General features: G+C 40.5%; 1 protein-coding gene across 5 annotated transcripts in view; it reads right to left on the minus strand.

Moving 5' to 3' along the window:
• Window positions 1-16,035, minus strand: part of cacnb4a (calcium channel, voltage-dependent, beta 4a subunit) — a 37,940-nt gene extending 21,905 nt beyond the window's left edge. For 2 of the 5 annotated variants that reach the window (XR_004339887.1, XM_032567460.1), the window contains exons 1-2: window positions 15,738-16,034; window positions 13,857-13,940 (exon numbers count right to left, since the gene is read on the minus strand). Coding sequence is in view for 4 of the 5 variants with exons in the window: in XM_032567460.1 (XP_032423351.1) it covers window positions 13,857-13,940; window positions 15,738-15,800 (147 nt within the window). In the remaining variant the exon portion in view is untranslated. Of the gene's footprint in view, window positions 1-3,438; window positions 3,813-13,856; window positions 13,941-15,737 lie in introns of those variants that run through there. The other 3 variants (XM_032567461.1, XM_032567464.1, XM_032567463.1) reach the window with 3 other exon arrangements.
• Between the last annotated feature and the right edge of the window lie 1,443 nt (window positions 16,036-17,478).

Genomic DNA, 17,478 nt, shown 5'->3' on the forward strand with positions numbered 1-17,478 from the left:
TGTCTCAGTTTTTGAATGTGCCACTTAATTTTCTGTCCACGAAAACATATAAACAAAAACAACAAATGTTTATCACTTCAGAAATAATACATGGTGCATTGCTTCAAATTCTGCCCTGCTTATCAGTCACAACCATATTAAAATCATCATCTTTCTGAGCACAACGGCTGTTTGGCACGAAAGAAAAATAGACGTTTTGTTTGTACAATAAAGTTAACCCTTTATAAGCCGTAGGCTCAATGGCAAATGTCCTAAGTTTGTATTTGTGACAGTATTCTTCTGTTTGCAGATAAATAAAGTAGATAACTTAAGACCTCTCCTCACCTTTTTCCAACAAGTGCCCTTTTTGAACGCGGAAGCCTTGTTCAAGGCCGGATACATGGCTTTGTGAAAATATCACGACTCTGGCAGAACAATAACTCGATGAAAAATGAATGCCACGGTGGATGTGTACAGCAGTAAGTCTTTAAAACCAGCAGGTCGGGCTGGAAGGACAGGGAGAATTATTGCCTTGGTTGGGGCTTCTTGGCATCCCCGCTAATGATCCATTCAGAGCCAGGAGAGTCTTTTCTTTCTTGATACAAATAACTGTTATATACAGCCTCATTACAAATGAAATCTATAAACCGGAGGACTGGAGAGAAAAAGGAAGAAATAACCACCGCTTCCCACCTCCACCCTCCCAATGCCACAGGCAACTACAGACGATCGCCTGCTTTATTTTTAGACAACAACTACTTAATTGCAGTGCCTATAAAAAGTGTTCACCCACTGGTTGTTTTACCATTTTCATTGTTTCTACGAATTAATTACAATCAATTAAATGTGGCTTTTTTTTTTTTTACAAAGAATGCCCACCTCCTCCCACCCCCAAAAAACCCCTGTAATGTCAAAGTGAATAGTGATTTTTCTACAACAAAATGACAATTTTACAAAAAACAGTAGCACCAAATTAGTTATTCCATAAATATTCACCGTCTTTAAAGCTACTGACCTAATTTAACAGAGGTCCAGACAAACGGTGCTTGCTCACAATGAGTGGTATGGAGACTTGAGTTTGTCACAAGTGTCTGTAGCATAAAGACACGTCTGTCTTGAAGTCCATTCATTGGTTCATCTGGAGGTTTTTCGTAATTTTTTTATGTAAAAAAATGCCAAAATTTGTTGATCATAACTGATTTTTAAAAGCAATAAGAGAACATCAAGAACATCACAGGGGTTGAATACCTTTTTATAAACACTATACTGGTACTTATCAAGAATTTGTTTATTTTTGTTTTAACACATACAAATGGCTTTTAGCTCTCTGGTTGCTTGCTTGTGGTCGAACTTCACAGCTCCTTCCTGCCTTGCGCTGTGATAAACTCCTGCCACTGTTTACCCATGAATCAGTGCGATGTTGTCAGTCCGAGCGCATGTCACTTTGGAGCATTTCCAACATAACTATCGTCGACTTCAAGAAAGTCAAGTGGGCGGTCTTGAGTCTGTCGGCCGACACACTCGAGCTTTATCTGTGCAGACGCCACAACTCGGCGTTCCTCTCTAAAAGCATTCCGTCTGCGGCGCATCCAGCGGCTGCCGTCACGACCAGCAGCAGCCTGGAGGTCAGAGGGGGCAAATGTCTCCAGGTTTGGCCTAAAAACGCCCCTCCACCTCACTATGGGCACCTCAGTAGCTCGAGTCGTAGTACAACCACTTTCAGCGAGGGCAGCAGGCTTCCTATTTTACATAATAGCTGTTGTAAAGATGAGTCATGCGTTTGTGTATGGGTCAGTACAGTAGTGGCTGTAGAACCGCTTTGTAATGCAAATACCCATACATATATTTCCCTACAATAACACTGAACTTGATCTGCAGTTTTCTCCTCAGAATAACAATGTGGATTATGATGCTGGGGCCATAAATAAAAAGAGTGACAGTGACAAACCTACTAGTGTCATATTTAGGGGTGTTCCTGACAATCCCTTTAAGATAAATTACACAAAAGCATTTCCTGCTTAGGTTGATCAATTAGTAACCAATGATTTTCTGTTTCCTTTGGGGTATAAATATGATGTCACCAGAGACCTGTTACTTCTAATAGACCAGAGCAGGGTCTGTATTTATTTTGCCACCATGGTGAAAGTGAACAATAAAAGGAGACGTCATCTGGGGTGATGTGTGATGGCGCGGGGGTAAAGCACAACCCACTTACGGGTCGTAGCACAACCACTACGTGGCTGTGGCAGGTTCGATTCCTTTTTGCTGCATGTCTTCCCTCTTTCTCATTACTTAACTAAAGAGCACTAGAGCCAACAAAACCTTTGAAAAAAGGTGTGAACTCCACATTTCTGGCCTTTATCAATGAGTGAGGTAAAACAACAACAACAACAAAAGTCCTGTTTCCAGGACTTGTGTCGGAGACGCATCAATCAAGCTGAGGAAAGGGAGTGTGCCCAGAGAAAAGCAAAAATTACCTTAAACCTTAAACAAACCATCCTCAAGGACAAGCGTGATGGTGGCCACGTCATGCTATGGATGAGATTCTAAAATGCATTAAGGTTTGTGGTTGTAAGTCATAAAGTCTAACATGAACACTTCACAAGGAACTCTGGATTCTTCCCCTCTTTTCCTGTTCATTAGCTGTTGTTGCTTCCCTGCCTCCTCACAGAAGCACAAGGAAAGTTTTATGTCCCAAGAAATTTACTGAATAGCACCAAATCCTGCCTTCAGCCTCCTGAACTGGAATATATAAGGCAGCACCTTAAGCATACTTCAATAATTACCTCCAAATCCCTGCAACCAACACGTTCGTAGCTCCTGAAATCTTGGTAATTCTTGTTTTTTAGCTTAAAAATAACATCAAGTCCAGTCCAAAATAAATTAGAAGTGCGGCTATATATAAAATGTCTCTAAGAAACAGGTACTGTATGTACTGGGTGAGAATGGGCCACATTCCCCCTGCTTGTCATGTTCAGGATACTGCAGGTGGGATTACAGAAGGGTCTGAGCCTCAGCACACTCTGCCTCTGCGGGATTCCCTCATCCTTTCCTGCCGCCAGCGCCTCTCTATTGCCTTTGTAAGCATCTCAGACATAAGTATAACCCATGTCCCACATATGCCTTTTTGTTTTTTAAAAATCGATAACTATGCTTCTATCTTTGGATCAAAAGGAAACCTAGTCAAACCGCTTTACCAGATGTTAGAAATTTGACTTGAAAACCATAGATAGGAGGAGAAGCTGTCATTTGGTTGACAGTACAAAGTGGGAAAACTGGCACACCTAAACACCCCCCTGTTACCTCCCATTCCCAAAGAAAGATGCATCCTCTGCTTCCCCTTTGAGTCTCATCCTCTGGCGTGGGCGTTTCTGCGAGGTCCAAACCAGTCAACGACAACATAAGAACGTTTCGGCTTCTGTGCGGCAGACCGTGCGCCCTCACGCCCCATCCACTTACCGCCTCCGAGTCTTCGAAGCCATGGAGGTAGAGGTTATCGTACATGGAGGACCAAGATTCCAGGAAAGCGGATCCCTAGCGCGAAAGACCTGATCCAGAGAGGACGGATGAGGAGGAGAGGGGAGTCGAAGAGCGCACCAGTAGCTTCTTTCTCCACATGAAGGTAGACAGCGCTGAGCCCACACCACAACAGAGAGGCAATATACAAAAAACAAAACAAAAAAATCCTCAAAAAGGTGGAGTGCTTTTTCCTTCCTGATGCAGAACAGAGCGTCAATGTCCACAAGTGGAGTGAGCGTCTGTTCCCATCGTAAGGCAAGATTGGTTGTTCCCAATTCACAAGAGACCTGGCGTTTCATCTGCCTTCAGAGCTCTGGTCTCTCCAGTCAATCCCTTCCTCCCTGCATTGGTTTACGGCAGCGCTGGGATGCTGCACTACCATTGGCTGACAGAGACTCCAGTCAGCATGGCTAGGCTGAGTAAGGAGGAGACACACACATATAGAGAGAGAGAAAGAGAGAAACGGAGACGGGGGTGTCTGAAGCCTGAGAGCATCATTAAGCAACAAGATGTGCATGTGTGTGCGCACAGATGTAACCGTGAATGCGTGTATGTGTGTGAGGTAGTCTGTTAAAATAAACAGCCATTTGCAAAGACTGACATTTAATTTACACATGCAGAGGTGACGGGGCAGAGGGATGATACTTTAAACAGGAGCCAGGACTGACGTTATAGGAGCTGCTGGAGTGTTTCAGGAACCACTCACGTCTCTACAGCTTCACGGACACAAAAGGCCATTAAACCAAACCAGTCGGACCACTTTTTTCAGTAACAACTAATCTAACGTGTTGCTATTTCAAATCCAGTAGTCAGACTACAATTACTTATCAAAATCACGTTGCGTTACTGTGCGTTACTATCTTCTTTTGGAATTGTATTTTATTTCTTCTACGCGTCTTGGGGAGTGACTGCCGTTTCCATGCGACAGTGTCAGCAGCGACAGAAACATAGACAATGGAGGGAAGAGGGAGATGCGCATTTTGTTGCTGGAAAAACAGGAACCATTTTGTTGGCGAGTTTCGCTCGCCAAGTCCGATTATTATAAGCAGATTTGGGCTTGTTTTTTTCTAAAGTCACTTCTAGATTTAATGAGTCGCAGGATGCGGTTTTTGGGCTCAGAAATAAGCAAACATAAATCTGACATCCAGTTAGTTTAAGCCAGACTCATGATCCGTCCCCAGGGGCGCCACCAGGAATCTTGGGCCCCATGACAAAAATTTGATTGGGCCCTCCCAAGCAGATGGTGTTACAGTTTTTTGAGTCAATTTGACCCATCAAAAGCATCACAATTTTAAAGGCTTGCAACTGCCTCGCTTTCTTTGGTTCACAACTGATACCAGCACAATATTTACTGCTCGTAAATTTTACATGCAACAGTCCACATACAGTTTGCAAGTGGGTTGCTTTGATTTTTTTCTATTAGTTTTAGATTACTGAAATGTCTCTCCCCACGAGCAACAGTCAAAAGCAACGTGCAAAATACACATAAAGCATTCCAGACTTCTCAAAAAATACTATGTAGTTGCATTTTATTCAAGCTACAGTATATAACTTTAATAAAAATGTTTTCTCCATATTTGTTAAAGCTGTCACCATGTCGTCCCAGTTTGTTATGAGACAGATAATCTGTGAAAACAATCAATCTCCTCCCTGAGCTACTATTACTGGCTAAAGTAATGCAACGTTCCGACCAAAACTACCAATCAGAACCAGGAGGAGGGTCTTAGCGCTGTCAATCAACTTCATTCACTCACTGCTAAATGTGCTAATAGTGGAGAAACAACATATCATTACAGGAAAAAATGTTTATCTGCTGTCATTGGTAGCTGTGCTAACTAGACTGAGCACTCACAACAGGCTGCACAAGAGGCTGAGCTAGCGCTCATAGGGATGAGCAGCCACATGAGATTGTGATTGACAGCACTAAAACTCTCCTATCACTGATTGGTTGTTTCTAGATAGTACTGGGAGAAGGCAGAGGAAATAGATTTTTCACAGGTTATCTCTCATATCATAGTCACAACATAATGACAGTTTTAACAAATATGTTAAAAAAAACAAAAAACTTTTTTAAAATAAAAGTTACATACTGCAGCTTTGATTTCACTTAGGAGAAGACGGGTCAGGAGGGACACGGGTTAGACTTTAAAAAAATAAGACGTGTTTTCACTAAAGCCTAATGGGGCAGTGAGCAATTGGTTTTGTACAATGTTTGCAAAGAAGAGATGAAGAAGACAGAAATAATGAGGTCATTTTTCACTAGAAAGTCAGTGCACTTTTTTTGCATTCTTCCTATAACTAAAATATAAGTTACACACATTGGAAAAACTGCAGGGTTTTTTTATTTCTTTTAGACTTGTCTAAAAATGTCTAGCCTGTGATTCTGAGAGCTAATATATGAATATAATATTTAATTATATATCCTACTTTAATTTATGCAAGAATCCGCATTAAGTTAAAAAAATTACTTACTTCTTCAAGCTGATTATTAAATACATTTGAGACTGACCAAAAACAATATCTTTCAGTAATGACACAGAGATCTGCAAATATTTAAAGGATTCAAAGGTATCTGACAAAAAATTGAAATAAAAGCTGAATTAGAGTGAAAATATCATTTGTTTTCCGCTCATTTTGTAATATTTTGAGCCAAAAGAAACATATAAACCTCAAAAAATAAAAACATACACGCAACCAGAACCTCTAACTTGCTGTTTAGCTACTTAAATTCAAGTAAAATTGGATCCCGGTTGTTGCACATACAGGGGAAAAAAAACAAACACTGAGCAACAGCACCCTCTAGTGGCCGTTTGTGTTCAGCGAACTAAATCAAAATTTAATCTTAAACTTCGCATTTTGTCCTTTCCTAAAACATGTAACTGACATGCTTCAGTCGAAACGATCAATCTACATTTCAATGTGGACAGTAACCCCGGGTTTCCAGCAATGTTCAGCTTATGACAAGCTTGAGTCCTTGAAGCTTGAAGCTTTGCCACTGCTGGAGGTTCCAACAGGACAGTAATCCCAAAAATACATCAAACGTTGTTTTGAAATGGATAAGGCAGGCTAAAATTAGGTTCCCAAGTAAAAATAAAAGTTGACTTTGAAGCGCTCCAACTTTTCATCAATAAAATGTCTAACAGGAAGAGCTGGTCAAAGATCCAGGCTGATATTAGTCCAGAAACTACAAAAGAGTGTAGTTTCTCCGCAACTGTTTAACCAGGTACTATACATCATGCGTACATATGAGTTTCTATGGATTTGTGCACACAAATCTTACAAATGAAAGATTATTGTCGAAATTGTACTAAAGAGTGGAATTCAAATTGTCGAATGTCTTTTATTCAAGATGCAGAACAAATTCCTGGCTTTTTGCTTGTTTTAAGGAGATTTAGATAGAAGGCATAGTCAAATGCAGATAAATCAGCTTGTCAGAACTGACTCTCTGGGACAGAGGAATTACTCTGACACCACAAAGCCTTGAGGTGTTAAAGAGTACAACACCATGGCAAATTGGACACAAATTCCAATAATGAAGTCAGTAAAGAGAATTGCCCCAGTCTAAGGAAAGGACTTGAATTTGGTTTTTAACTAAATCTACTGAATGCTTATATATTAGGTAAGATATTCTTCTAATTTCTTGATTAAAAAAAAAAGTTTTCCTCAACATTTTTAAAGCTTAACTAGAAACAAACAAGAATTATTGTTTGAGCCCTGGGAGTTCAATTTACTGCTGATATTAGGAGGAGACACAAGGCACAAATACCAGCCATGATGAGCATAACTGGTTATAGATTTTATAAATCAACAGAAATTATTTTTTTTTCAACTGAAATTGTTACAAAACTTGTTGACATGATGCGTTTTAATAACTGTTGTTGTTGCAGTGTACTTACTCAACGAAAAATGAAAAAAATCAAGATTAGTTCATAATTTACTGAATTCATCAGAGAACACTAGAGATGTTCACCAGTCACTTTTCCCAAGTCAAGACTCAGATCTTTCAGAAAGTCTTTACAGACTGAAATCAATTTTTACACGAGACGTCTGCCATCTAGTGGACTGAGGCTGCATTGCTATAGGTTAGGAATTCAAATCGGCCTTCTTTCACACACGATCATCAATTCTCTTTTCATCTGAATAAAACTTTCTAATCTTTAAACATGAAATTCTGCTAAAATTTTAAACAACAAATGACCAAAAAAAAAAAAAAAAAGGAAATAGTTAAATCCTACTTTAAAATGACAGAATTCTCTAATTGAATCATTTTGCATAGATAGTATTTTCCATTAGAGAACACATGCGTAAAACAGATGTGGTTCTCAGGAACGTCTGATGCAGACGAACCGGGCTTGGACAGAAAACCTCCAGTACCAGAACGGTGACGTTTCACTGTTGAACATGTGGCTAAGTCAAGAGAATCGTAAAAAAAAGTTAACAGAACAGAGGACACATCACCTGCATCCGACAGAGGGCAGGTACAGGAGATACTTTGTAAAGAAAATCATAGAAAGCACAACTGTCACTCTTCATTACATAAAATGACGATGATGTTCGAGTGCCACAACTCAAGTTTCTGATTTTCAGACTTAAGGGCAACTTAACTCTGAATGTCTTGATCAGACCCACGTGAGGATAACAGTGCGGAGACGAATTTTCAAAAACGTGGAGTGGCAGGATGCGCTCACGGGTTGGTGAGTGGTACAAAGCAGTGATTTGTGGTTTCAGAGGGCAATTCAAAACAAGCAATTCACTAATTAAGGGCATCTGCTGACTTCAGCCAGGTGGCCTAAATAATGGGACATAAGCTGTGTGAAGTCCAAACCTTATCACTTTCTAGGCGGCAAGCAGAAAAATTAGGTCAAAATCCAATCCAAGCCACAGCCGTGCGTGTAGACAAAACACAGGTAGACTACCTGTGTTTTGTATCACCACCCCAAGTCGTTAGTGGAAGCCCTAAATGTACAATTTATAGTACATTTGAATTAGAACCCATTTTTTAACATAATCTATCATCCTGGAATGCTGCAAGAGAGCTGCGACTACAGTCTGAGCGTTTCTGAAGGTCCATGTTGAGTGCAAGCGGTGTGGCTTTTAAAGCAGACGCTCATGTTGGTGTGGAATCCTCCAAAAATGAGCTTTTACAAAAATTCAGAGGAGCACAGGAGACTCCGCGACAACGTGTTTGGTGCACGCTCCCTCACATTTCAATGCATCGACTATAAACCTGGCATCTTAAAGGTTATTAAATCTCCATAGCAACCATTGGAGGTTAACGACATGACAATCAGTTCTTTTCAGGAGCGATGCCAAAAAATGTATTTTCTGTCCTATAGGATGTGGTGTAGGGTTTGGTACGCCATCACAAATGTAAACATGCAGAGTTTGCTAGGCTTGACTATCTGGAACTGTCTGCTTTAGTCAGATGAGATTAAGATTCAGCTTTTCAGCTTTCTTGGCACAAAGCAATAGATAGATATGTGGAAAAACATAAGAGGCCCACCGTTAAGTATGGCGACCTATTCGTGACGCCTGTTTTTCTTCAAAAAGCCCCGGAAACCGTGTTGGAGTCCGTGACCACAAGAACTCTGATGTATTGTTATTGAGTCCAAAACAAAGAGCCGATTTGATGCAGAAATGCTTCACAACCTTCTTCCATGGCCGTTTCAGTCTCCAGACCTAAATCCTACAGAAAGCCTGCGTTGTGAGCTGAAGAGAGAATGATCTGAAGAGATTGTTGTAAAGAAAAACAATCCGTCTCTCTGTATATTACAGTCTCATTAATGTTACAGCGGGGGAACAAAGAACTGCTCTGCTGGTGAATTAGTTCAGTGCAAAAATTTCTAAACATAAACACATAAACTACCAAAAGTAATAAGAAATGCACCCTGCTTTGTACACTTCAAAAATTTTTTTTAAAAAAACCTCAAAGGACGTAGAAACATTTAGCTCTCAAAGTCAACAAATGAACATTAAGAAGGTGAAAACTACTCTGTGCCATTTCGGCGCTGCAGTTTGGGATTACTCTGCAGTGAACATCTGCTGCTGTGTCCTCTTTTAAGGAGGCTGGCCCAGAAAGCGATCCGACGTCCGCACACCAGCTACTCACACAAGCATCTGTCTGTGTCAGCAGAGCAAGGAGAGGCGCCCCTACAGCCCACTGATGTGGTACAATAAAAAAACCCACAGAGGATCTGATCTCTCTATTGTCCTATACATTCAAAATCCTATACCTTGAAATCAGAAGAACATGTAGACATATTTTATTGTTACGTTATTGTTAGCTCGTTTGTTTTCTGTTCTGCTTTTATTGCAGATTCTTTTATTGCGAATGAGCTTTAAGAGCTCATTTGTGTCACTCTGCAGACTTCTCTACTTTCTTTGAACTGGTCATACACGAATGCCCCATTTTCTGCCTGAGTAAACTCTCCTTTACAAACATTGTTTTGAATATTTTTTGCAAGTGTGTGTGCTTGTGTGCACTTCAGAAAGGCCTGTTTAAATCTTGAAGACGTTGCCTTCACAGTCAGTGAACCAACCATGAAGCAGCTACAGATTCCTGAACATAAATCCAGTTAAAGTCCCAGTAGCATTTGGGAAACTGTAATATCAACAGGTGTTGATATTACATTCTAATGGTTTAGTTTTGGAGAATTTTTTTTTTTACGTCTCTTTTGGTCCTGTGCATTGTGAGAAGATTTATATATGGATCCTCATCCATTCTAGTGCTTGTGTTACACCGTTTCTACATCCCAGGAAAGGAAAAAAACAATGGATTATAAAGGTTATATTTTGAGAAACTCAAATAAAAACAGTAATTTTAATACTCAAAGCATTTTTAGTGGCTATAATTCTCTGATAACAAGGATTTTGTTAAAAAAAAAACAACTTTTCCATAACATACATACACCTAAATTAAAAGTAAGTTTTTCTATTATTTAATTTAATTTTTATTTTTTTGTGCAGCTTGCATTGTAAAAGGACATAAGAAACAAACTGACCTCCTAAGCACCATCGTTCCTGTAAAAACAAACAGAAAAAAAAACATGTCTGCATCCCGGAGGACTCACCCTTACAGCAGGCGCAGAGCGGCTTGCAAGAAACAGGGGGAATTTTAGTTTAATCAAAGCTGTACTCTCATGTAAATAACTTTTTTCTTCTTCTTTGTTTGCTTATAACCAAACCTTCTGGGGCTGACCTCTGCTGCTGAAGGATGGCTGGTTACTATGGATACACGAGGGAATCAAAGAGAGCCCACTCGCTCTTCTTCTCACCTGATGACGAACGCGCGGACGATGACACAAATCACAGCGGGGGTGTTGCAGAAAAATTAGCGAGCGTTTGATAAGGAGAACGAGCGGGCGAAGGCTTTGAGATCGATCTCCGTCCTCCTCACTGACTTTTGATTCAGGTTTCCTCTTTGTGTCGTGCCTACTTTCCCCCCCGCCGCTTCCTGTTTCGTCCACTACGCCGCACATCCTCTCTCTTCCTGTGGATTTCCGCCACAATCACCCAACGATGTCAATCGATAGGATATGGAATAGTTAATGCTTGTTGTAATTAAATTAGAAACTTCCTCATTAACTGATTCAGCATATATATTTATATAAAAAGGGTATTGAAAGTAAGTAGCGGGGTCAGGAATGAAAAGTTAACTTTTTAAGAGGGATGTCAAAGTTCATTTTAGGTTTCCTTCTGTTTTTCTAATTTATAGGAGGGATTTTATTCGGAGGATCAATTTGAATTTGTTTCAAAGTTGTGCGCATGAAGGAGGCAACAGCAGCAGCATCTGCGCTCAAACACGCCAGCCTTTATGAATTATACATGGTTGGTGGACGCTTACAAAAGCAGCTCCAGCGCAAATCCAGGCCATTTTAATTCCCTGAACTGGAGAAGGGCACAGAGGCTCAGCGTCCCCAGCAACCGACCGACCGAGCGGCGTCAAAGCGATTCCTTCACTTGATGTTGAAGCAAAGTGCCGTTTTTATGCCACAAAACGATGGATTGAGGTCAGGAAAACAGACGAGGTGCACTCCAACTGCAGACTCCTTTTCTAAAGTTTCCTCGTTTTGATTTCAGACGTCGAATCTGAGAATGTGATGAGACTCATCCCGTGGTTTGCTGTTTGTAGATGCAGTTTTGTGCTTCTTTGCTCTAAACCAGTGGTCCCCAACCTTTTTAGTACCGCGGACCGGTCGAGAACACCGGTGCTGTTGCTGCTGTTTCTAACTCATTCTGCTGCTTGTGGGCTCAATGTTGGCGCTCAAGACGTAACCGACAGAATCCGGTTAAAGGATTTTCAAAATAAAATCCAGACTCAACACATAAAACAAGTATTTAATTATTTCTTGCGCGGCCCGGTACCAATTGGTCCGCGGACCAGGAGTTGGGCACCACTGCTCTAAACGGTTCCTGTCTGAGTGAACGGACCTTGCTGCTTCAAACAAAGACAGTTGCTTCACAGATGGCCTTACATCTCCAGTAATTAACGCCTGCAGTGCATTAATTAGCATAATTTTCACTGCACGAGTTTCAGCAGGGCAGCATTTGAGAAGATTTAGGACAAACTTAGTCTCACTGACTTTTTATTTTTATAGGTTAGATTAAAATAGGGTCAAAAAAATCCAACCATTTTCAATGTGAAACTTCCCAAGGTTACTTATGGGAGAAGAAAAAAACTGGGATTTAAAATATATGTTGTATTATAGTTCTTAAATAATAGACTGAAATGGACATCAGCAGGTAATCCAAAGTATTTTGAAAACAAAGCCTAGAAATTTGCAGCAAATGTCTAAGTCTTTCTGCGATGTTGCGTTAATATAAAAGAAAAGTTAATTGGTCTGGTCCTGAAGTCAGCCAACAAGAAAAATCCAAATCAGGTAGAGTGATTAGCTGTTAAGCAGGCGTGTCCAGAGCAGTTCAAGAATGCTACAAATCTCAACCGCCAGCACAGGTAGTTGATAAAGACTTTACTTTCTAGTTTTAGTTGATTTTTTAATGTTAACTTTTAAATACCATTCATTATTGCCATTGCATTCTCGTTAAAACCAAAGTAGGCCACGCCCAAATCCCGTTCTTAGTACTGAAAATTAACTACAATTGTTTTCTTTTGGTTTTCAATTGAGCCCAAAAGAATTTGCAAACTGGATGTTTTTCTTTTTATAAGGCAAATATGCAATTACTTATACATGCAAAAAAAAAAATCCAAGTACTTTATTTGTTCAATTAAAACCTTGCATGCTTATGCTTAGTCTGTTCTTGAGCAAGTAAAGAAATAAAATAAAAATAAAAAATCACGAGTAATTTTCTCTTGATGATTTTGGCACAAAGTGTTGGCTTAACATGTATTTATTTATGATGTACTGTTGTTACATATGCATACAGCAAAGTTTTTTCCTCAGAAAACTTGCTAAGCCTGGTGGTTGGGGCGCTCGTTCCTCCAACGACCCGTTTTTTTTGTTTAAAGGTTTTATTGGCTCTAGTGCCCTTTATTTGATAATGAATTGACAGGAAAGTTAGTAATGAGAGAAGGGGGAAGACATGCAGTAAGGATCACCAGGCCGGGAATCGAACCTGCGACAGCGCCGTCGAGGACTAAGGGTGGGTTGTGCTTTACCTCTGCACCACCATAGCACCCCCCGTCGTGTTTCTGGGTTAAAAAAAGTTGACAGAAAATTTTAAAATATCACTTGATAATCATGTGTTATTGAGAGATTGGAAGATTAATACCTGAGCACCAACTATAAAGTCTTAAAAAATGCAAACATTTTAAAAGGACTTCAAAAAAATAAGCAATTCTTAGCCTGGTGGGGGCACAAGTAAAGCCTGGTGGCCCGCCAGGCTTGTAATACGCTGGGGGAAACCCTGATACAGGAAGTGGGTGATTCTATTTAGCTCATAACTCCAGCATAACTCTGTTCCTTGTTTCCAAAGCAGAACCTTAAGATAGAACAGACAGGAGGGAATCCCTCCCATAAAATGCCATTAAACCATCATTTCTTTTTGAAAATATACAGAATTTGCCAAAATTTGAGGGGAAAAAACCTTAAATGAATGACGTGAAAACTTGAAGAAAAATACAAGCAAACAAAAATAGGGTGCAGAATGAAGAGAAAGAGAAGGTGTGTCCGGATAAGGTCCATTGATAATAACCTTGGGCTTATTAATGTTATTAATGCATGCCGCATTCAGAATTTGAGTGGATTTATCAAACTGCCGTGAGACATTCTGGTGGGAGGAGCAAGGAATGATAGATGGATGCTTACATGGGGCAAAAAATAATTACTCAAAACGACCCCCACAGTCCCTCCAAACCAAACACGCAGCTGCAGCCACGCTGATGAGTTTCAGGCCCCTACCTGTCTGAGGATGAAGCTCGTGGATGTGGTGCTGCCATCGGACCTCTTCAGGCGGCTGCGCCTGGAGTAGGTTCCTCTGTTGCCCTGGCGAAGCCGAAAAGACGCAGAATCAGAGTCACACACAGCAGGTGTAGGACCAAATCCAAAAGAGCAAAGTTTCACATACACAGCAGGAAATATTGGACGACTCAGACATTCATCTGGAGGTCTTAAAACGTTCGCCTTTCTTCATGCTACGGCCACAACCTTCAACATATTTTATCGGGTTTTCATGTCATGGAAAAATACGAAAGTGGTACATTTTGAATGAAATATTTCGCAGAAACATGTTTTATTGCAATTACACCTTCAGGTGTGTCTCTTAGCAGGTTTGCACACCCACAGGGTGACGATTTTGCCCGTACGTCTTTGGTGAGCAGCTCCGAAGCTCCATCAGATCGGACGGGCAGCGTCTCTGGACAGCGGTTTTCCTGGTCTTGCCACAAATTTTCACTGGGATTTAGGCCTGGACTTTGACTATGCCACGTAAATAAGACTTACCGTAAACCATCCTGATTGTTTCGGAAGCATCCATCACAGATTAGAGTCTTTCACAGATTTTTTTTTTTTACACAAGATTTTTCCCCGCCTATAATATCTTTGCGATTTTTTTGGTGTGATCTTTTGACTCTGTCGTGATCCCGACAGAAAATGGAAAAACATCGATACTTTGGCAAGCCACTGTCGTCTCGCTGACCTAGTTTTCATTCACAGCCCACTTTGTTCCAGAGCGATGAGGTAACGCCTCACCTGGAAGTGGAGAGCAAAGAGATGGGGGGGGAGTGAGGAGTGACGTATGATAAATGATTTCACTTCTTATCTCTTCTAACTGCGCCTGTGTGTGGCATCCTGTCCCCTGGTGAGTGGAACGAGCATCTGGACGCTTTCAGATTTTCCAAAGCTCAATATGCACACACACGCCTCCCCTCCCCCCCGGAGGGAATCTCGAGAGAAGATTTGAGGAAAGCACTAATAAAAAATGATTTAAAAAAACAACAACACTTGAATAGCTCACAAAACAAAGCAGAACTAAGGGAGCGATGCCAAAATTGACCCAGTGCTGTGTCAAAGTAACTTTGGCAGTTTTCCATCTTAATTTATTTACTGTTTTTTTAAATGTATTAATAATGCATAATTTGGGATGTAAAATCCCATTTATGTGCAAACTCCGCATTGTAAAAAGATGCCCAGAATAGTCTAATGCTCAGTAAATCGCATGCATAATTTGTAATTGTTAAAATTATCATATATTTTTGTGAACGCATGTTCTTTTTTTGTTTTGCTTTTTACGTTTCCCGAGACCCGACTTGGAAAACAGCAACTAAAGAAAGCAAACTGAGCTGGGATGTTTTCAAAAAAAAACAACAAAAAAAACGATCAGAACCGCCTAATACATCACCTAATGAGCTCCATCAGGAAATGTTTAATAATTGAGCACCTAATTTCATTTCTCTCTTAATACGCGAAGCCCGTCTCACACACGCTCCTCTCCCTCAGGGAGAAGATAGGAGTGATGAAGAATGGTTCTGTAGTTACCACTGAGAGCAGTGCTAATGAGTTCAGGTTCTGTTGGGGTCGTGTTAGTTTTTGAAGACTAATTTCAATGTCTGGTACAGTTTTATAGAGATTATGGTGTCGTTTTTTTAAATTATTTACTTAATATTAACAACTTCTGAAGACGTATCATTCTCTAATTATCCTCAAAAAAAGTACATTTTGTCTTTCTTTCTTCTTTGTGTGTGTGTGTGTGTGTGCGTGTGTGTGTGTGTGGGGGGGGGGGGTGTGTGTGTGGGGTGGGGGTGTGGGGGTGTGTGTGCGTGTGTGTGTGTTTTCTCCTCCTACCTGGAACACAGGCTTCTGCAGTCCGTCTGCCATCCCGTGTCGGGTGTAGATGTGTCGGGACATCTCAGCCAGTTCGTCGGTCCAAGGCGGAGGTTGCCGCTCCGCGCCGCTCCACTGGAGCTGCTGCTCCGGTTCAGGCTGCTGCTGCTCCGGCGGCGGCGGCGGGGGGCAGTGCACCGCCGGCTCCAGCTTTACGTCGCTTCACGGCAGCAAAACGGAGGAGGAGAACAGGTGCTGGTGGGTTCCACTCTGCAGCAGAACTGGCATCAGAGAGCCTTTTAACCCTCCTCTTCCTCCTCCCTTTCTTCCTCCACTCACATCACAGGCTGTGCTGCGTTCACGTTCAAAGGACAACTCCAGGATTTCAGACACTCGGCACACGATGAAAATACTACAAATTAGTTGCAATGAATGCAAAAAACAGATTTTTAAAACTCCCAACAATTTATCTTTGTATATTTTCCACTGTAAACAACTTACATTTCGAAAGACGTCAGTGAACGAGTGTAAACAGAGCAACACTTTGTACCATAAAAGCTGAGGAGGAAAAAATAAAAGGGGGAAAATGGTCGTAACCATGCAGTGGCGGTACTTTCACTGATATCCGCCGTGGGCCAGCCGCTCCTTTTGGGCTCCACGCACAACACACAATACTGGGTTCACAATAGGACATTTTAGTTGTTTTTCCTCTTGGGTAATAATACATTTTTACATAAAAGGGCTTTATGAATCCATATTGTGTTTCAAGGAATCTCTAATCTGTGGGAAATACTTAATCAAATATTTGACTAGTGGCTTCATTACATTAAGTAGATTTAATTTAAGCCGACTTAATGCTTAAATTAAGCATTAATTGTCCAGGGTGTTATTTTTATATATAAAAAGCATGATTTTTATCATGCTTTTACATTAAAAAAAGCATGATATTTTATATATAAAATATTTTTACATATTTTATATATAAAAATAACACCCTGGACAAGTCATTGATGGTCCATCACAGAATTTTTCAAACATGTTCTAGTTATAAAAGTGTATAAATCAAATCTTCACATTCATTTAATTTTTTCATTACATTGCAAATTTATTGAACAATTTAAGTTGGCAAACTAAGAACTTTGGTCGCTAATGTGAAATTGTGCAGAAATTCGGATTTTATCAGCAAATACTTTTGTTTTTTTCCCCCTTTTTAACTGAATTAGAGAATATTACCAAACTATTGTTATTGCTTAGGTCACGTTATTAAATTCTTAATATCTTTGCTTTTTCTAGACATAAAAAATGCATTTCACTATCGTATGTATGTAAAATATGCAGAATAAATAAGCCAATTTTTCCATTATTGGACTTAATGGTTACAATTTAAAGATTTTCTCCCTAACAGTCAAAACGTGGCCCAGTTTAGCCTCTTCCTCGGTTTATTTTAGGTCCTAAATTTCTTCATTCATATCTTGTCAACCCGGTGGAAAGTTCCGGCTTTTGCATTTCGTCAACACAAACAGATGATAAAACATTCTCGGTCTTCCTCAGCAGACTTGATCGCCCAACTGCAGTGTGTTTGTTTTTTTTGTAATCCAGCACCAGATTTAACGAAAGCATCCACACACACACCCACACACCCACCCACTCACCCCCCCCCCCCCCCCCCACACACACACACACACACACACACACACACACACACACACACACACACAGAGACTGGAACAGCAAATGCTCAACCTGGATATTTACCCCCGTG

Source organism: Xiphophorus hellerii, chromosome 7 (assembly GCF_003331165.1).
Source record: "Xiphophorus hellerii strain 12219 chromosome 7, Xiphophorus_hellerii-4.1, whole genome shotgun sequence".
NCBI classification, from domain to species: Eukaryota; Metazoa; Chordata; class Actinopteri; order Cyprinodontiformes; family Poeciliidae; genus Xiphophorus; species Xiphophorus hellerii.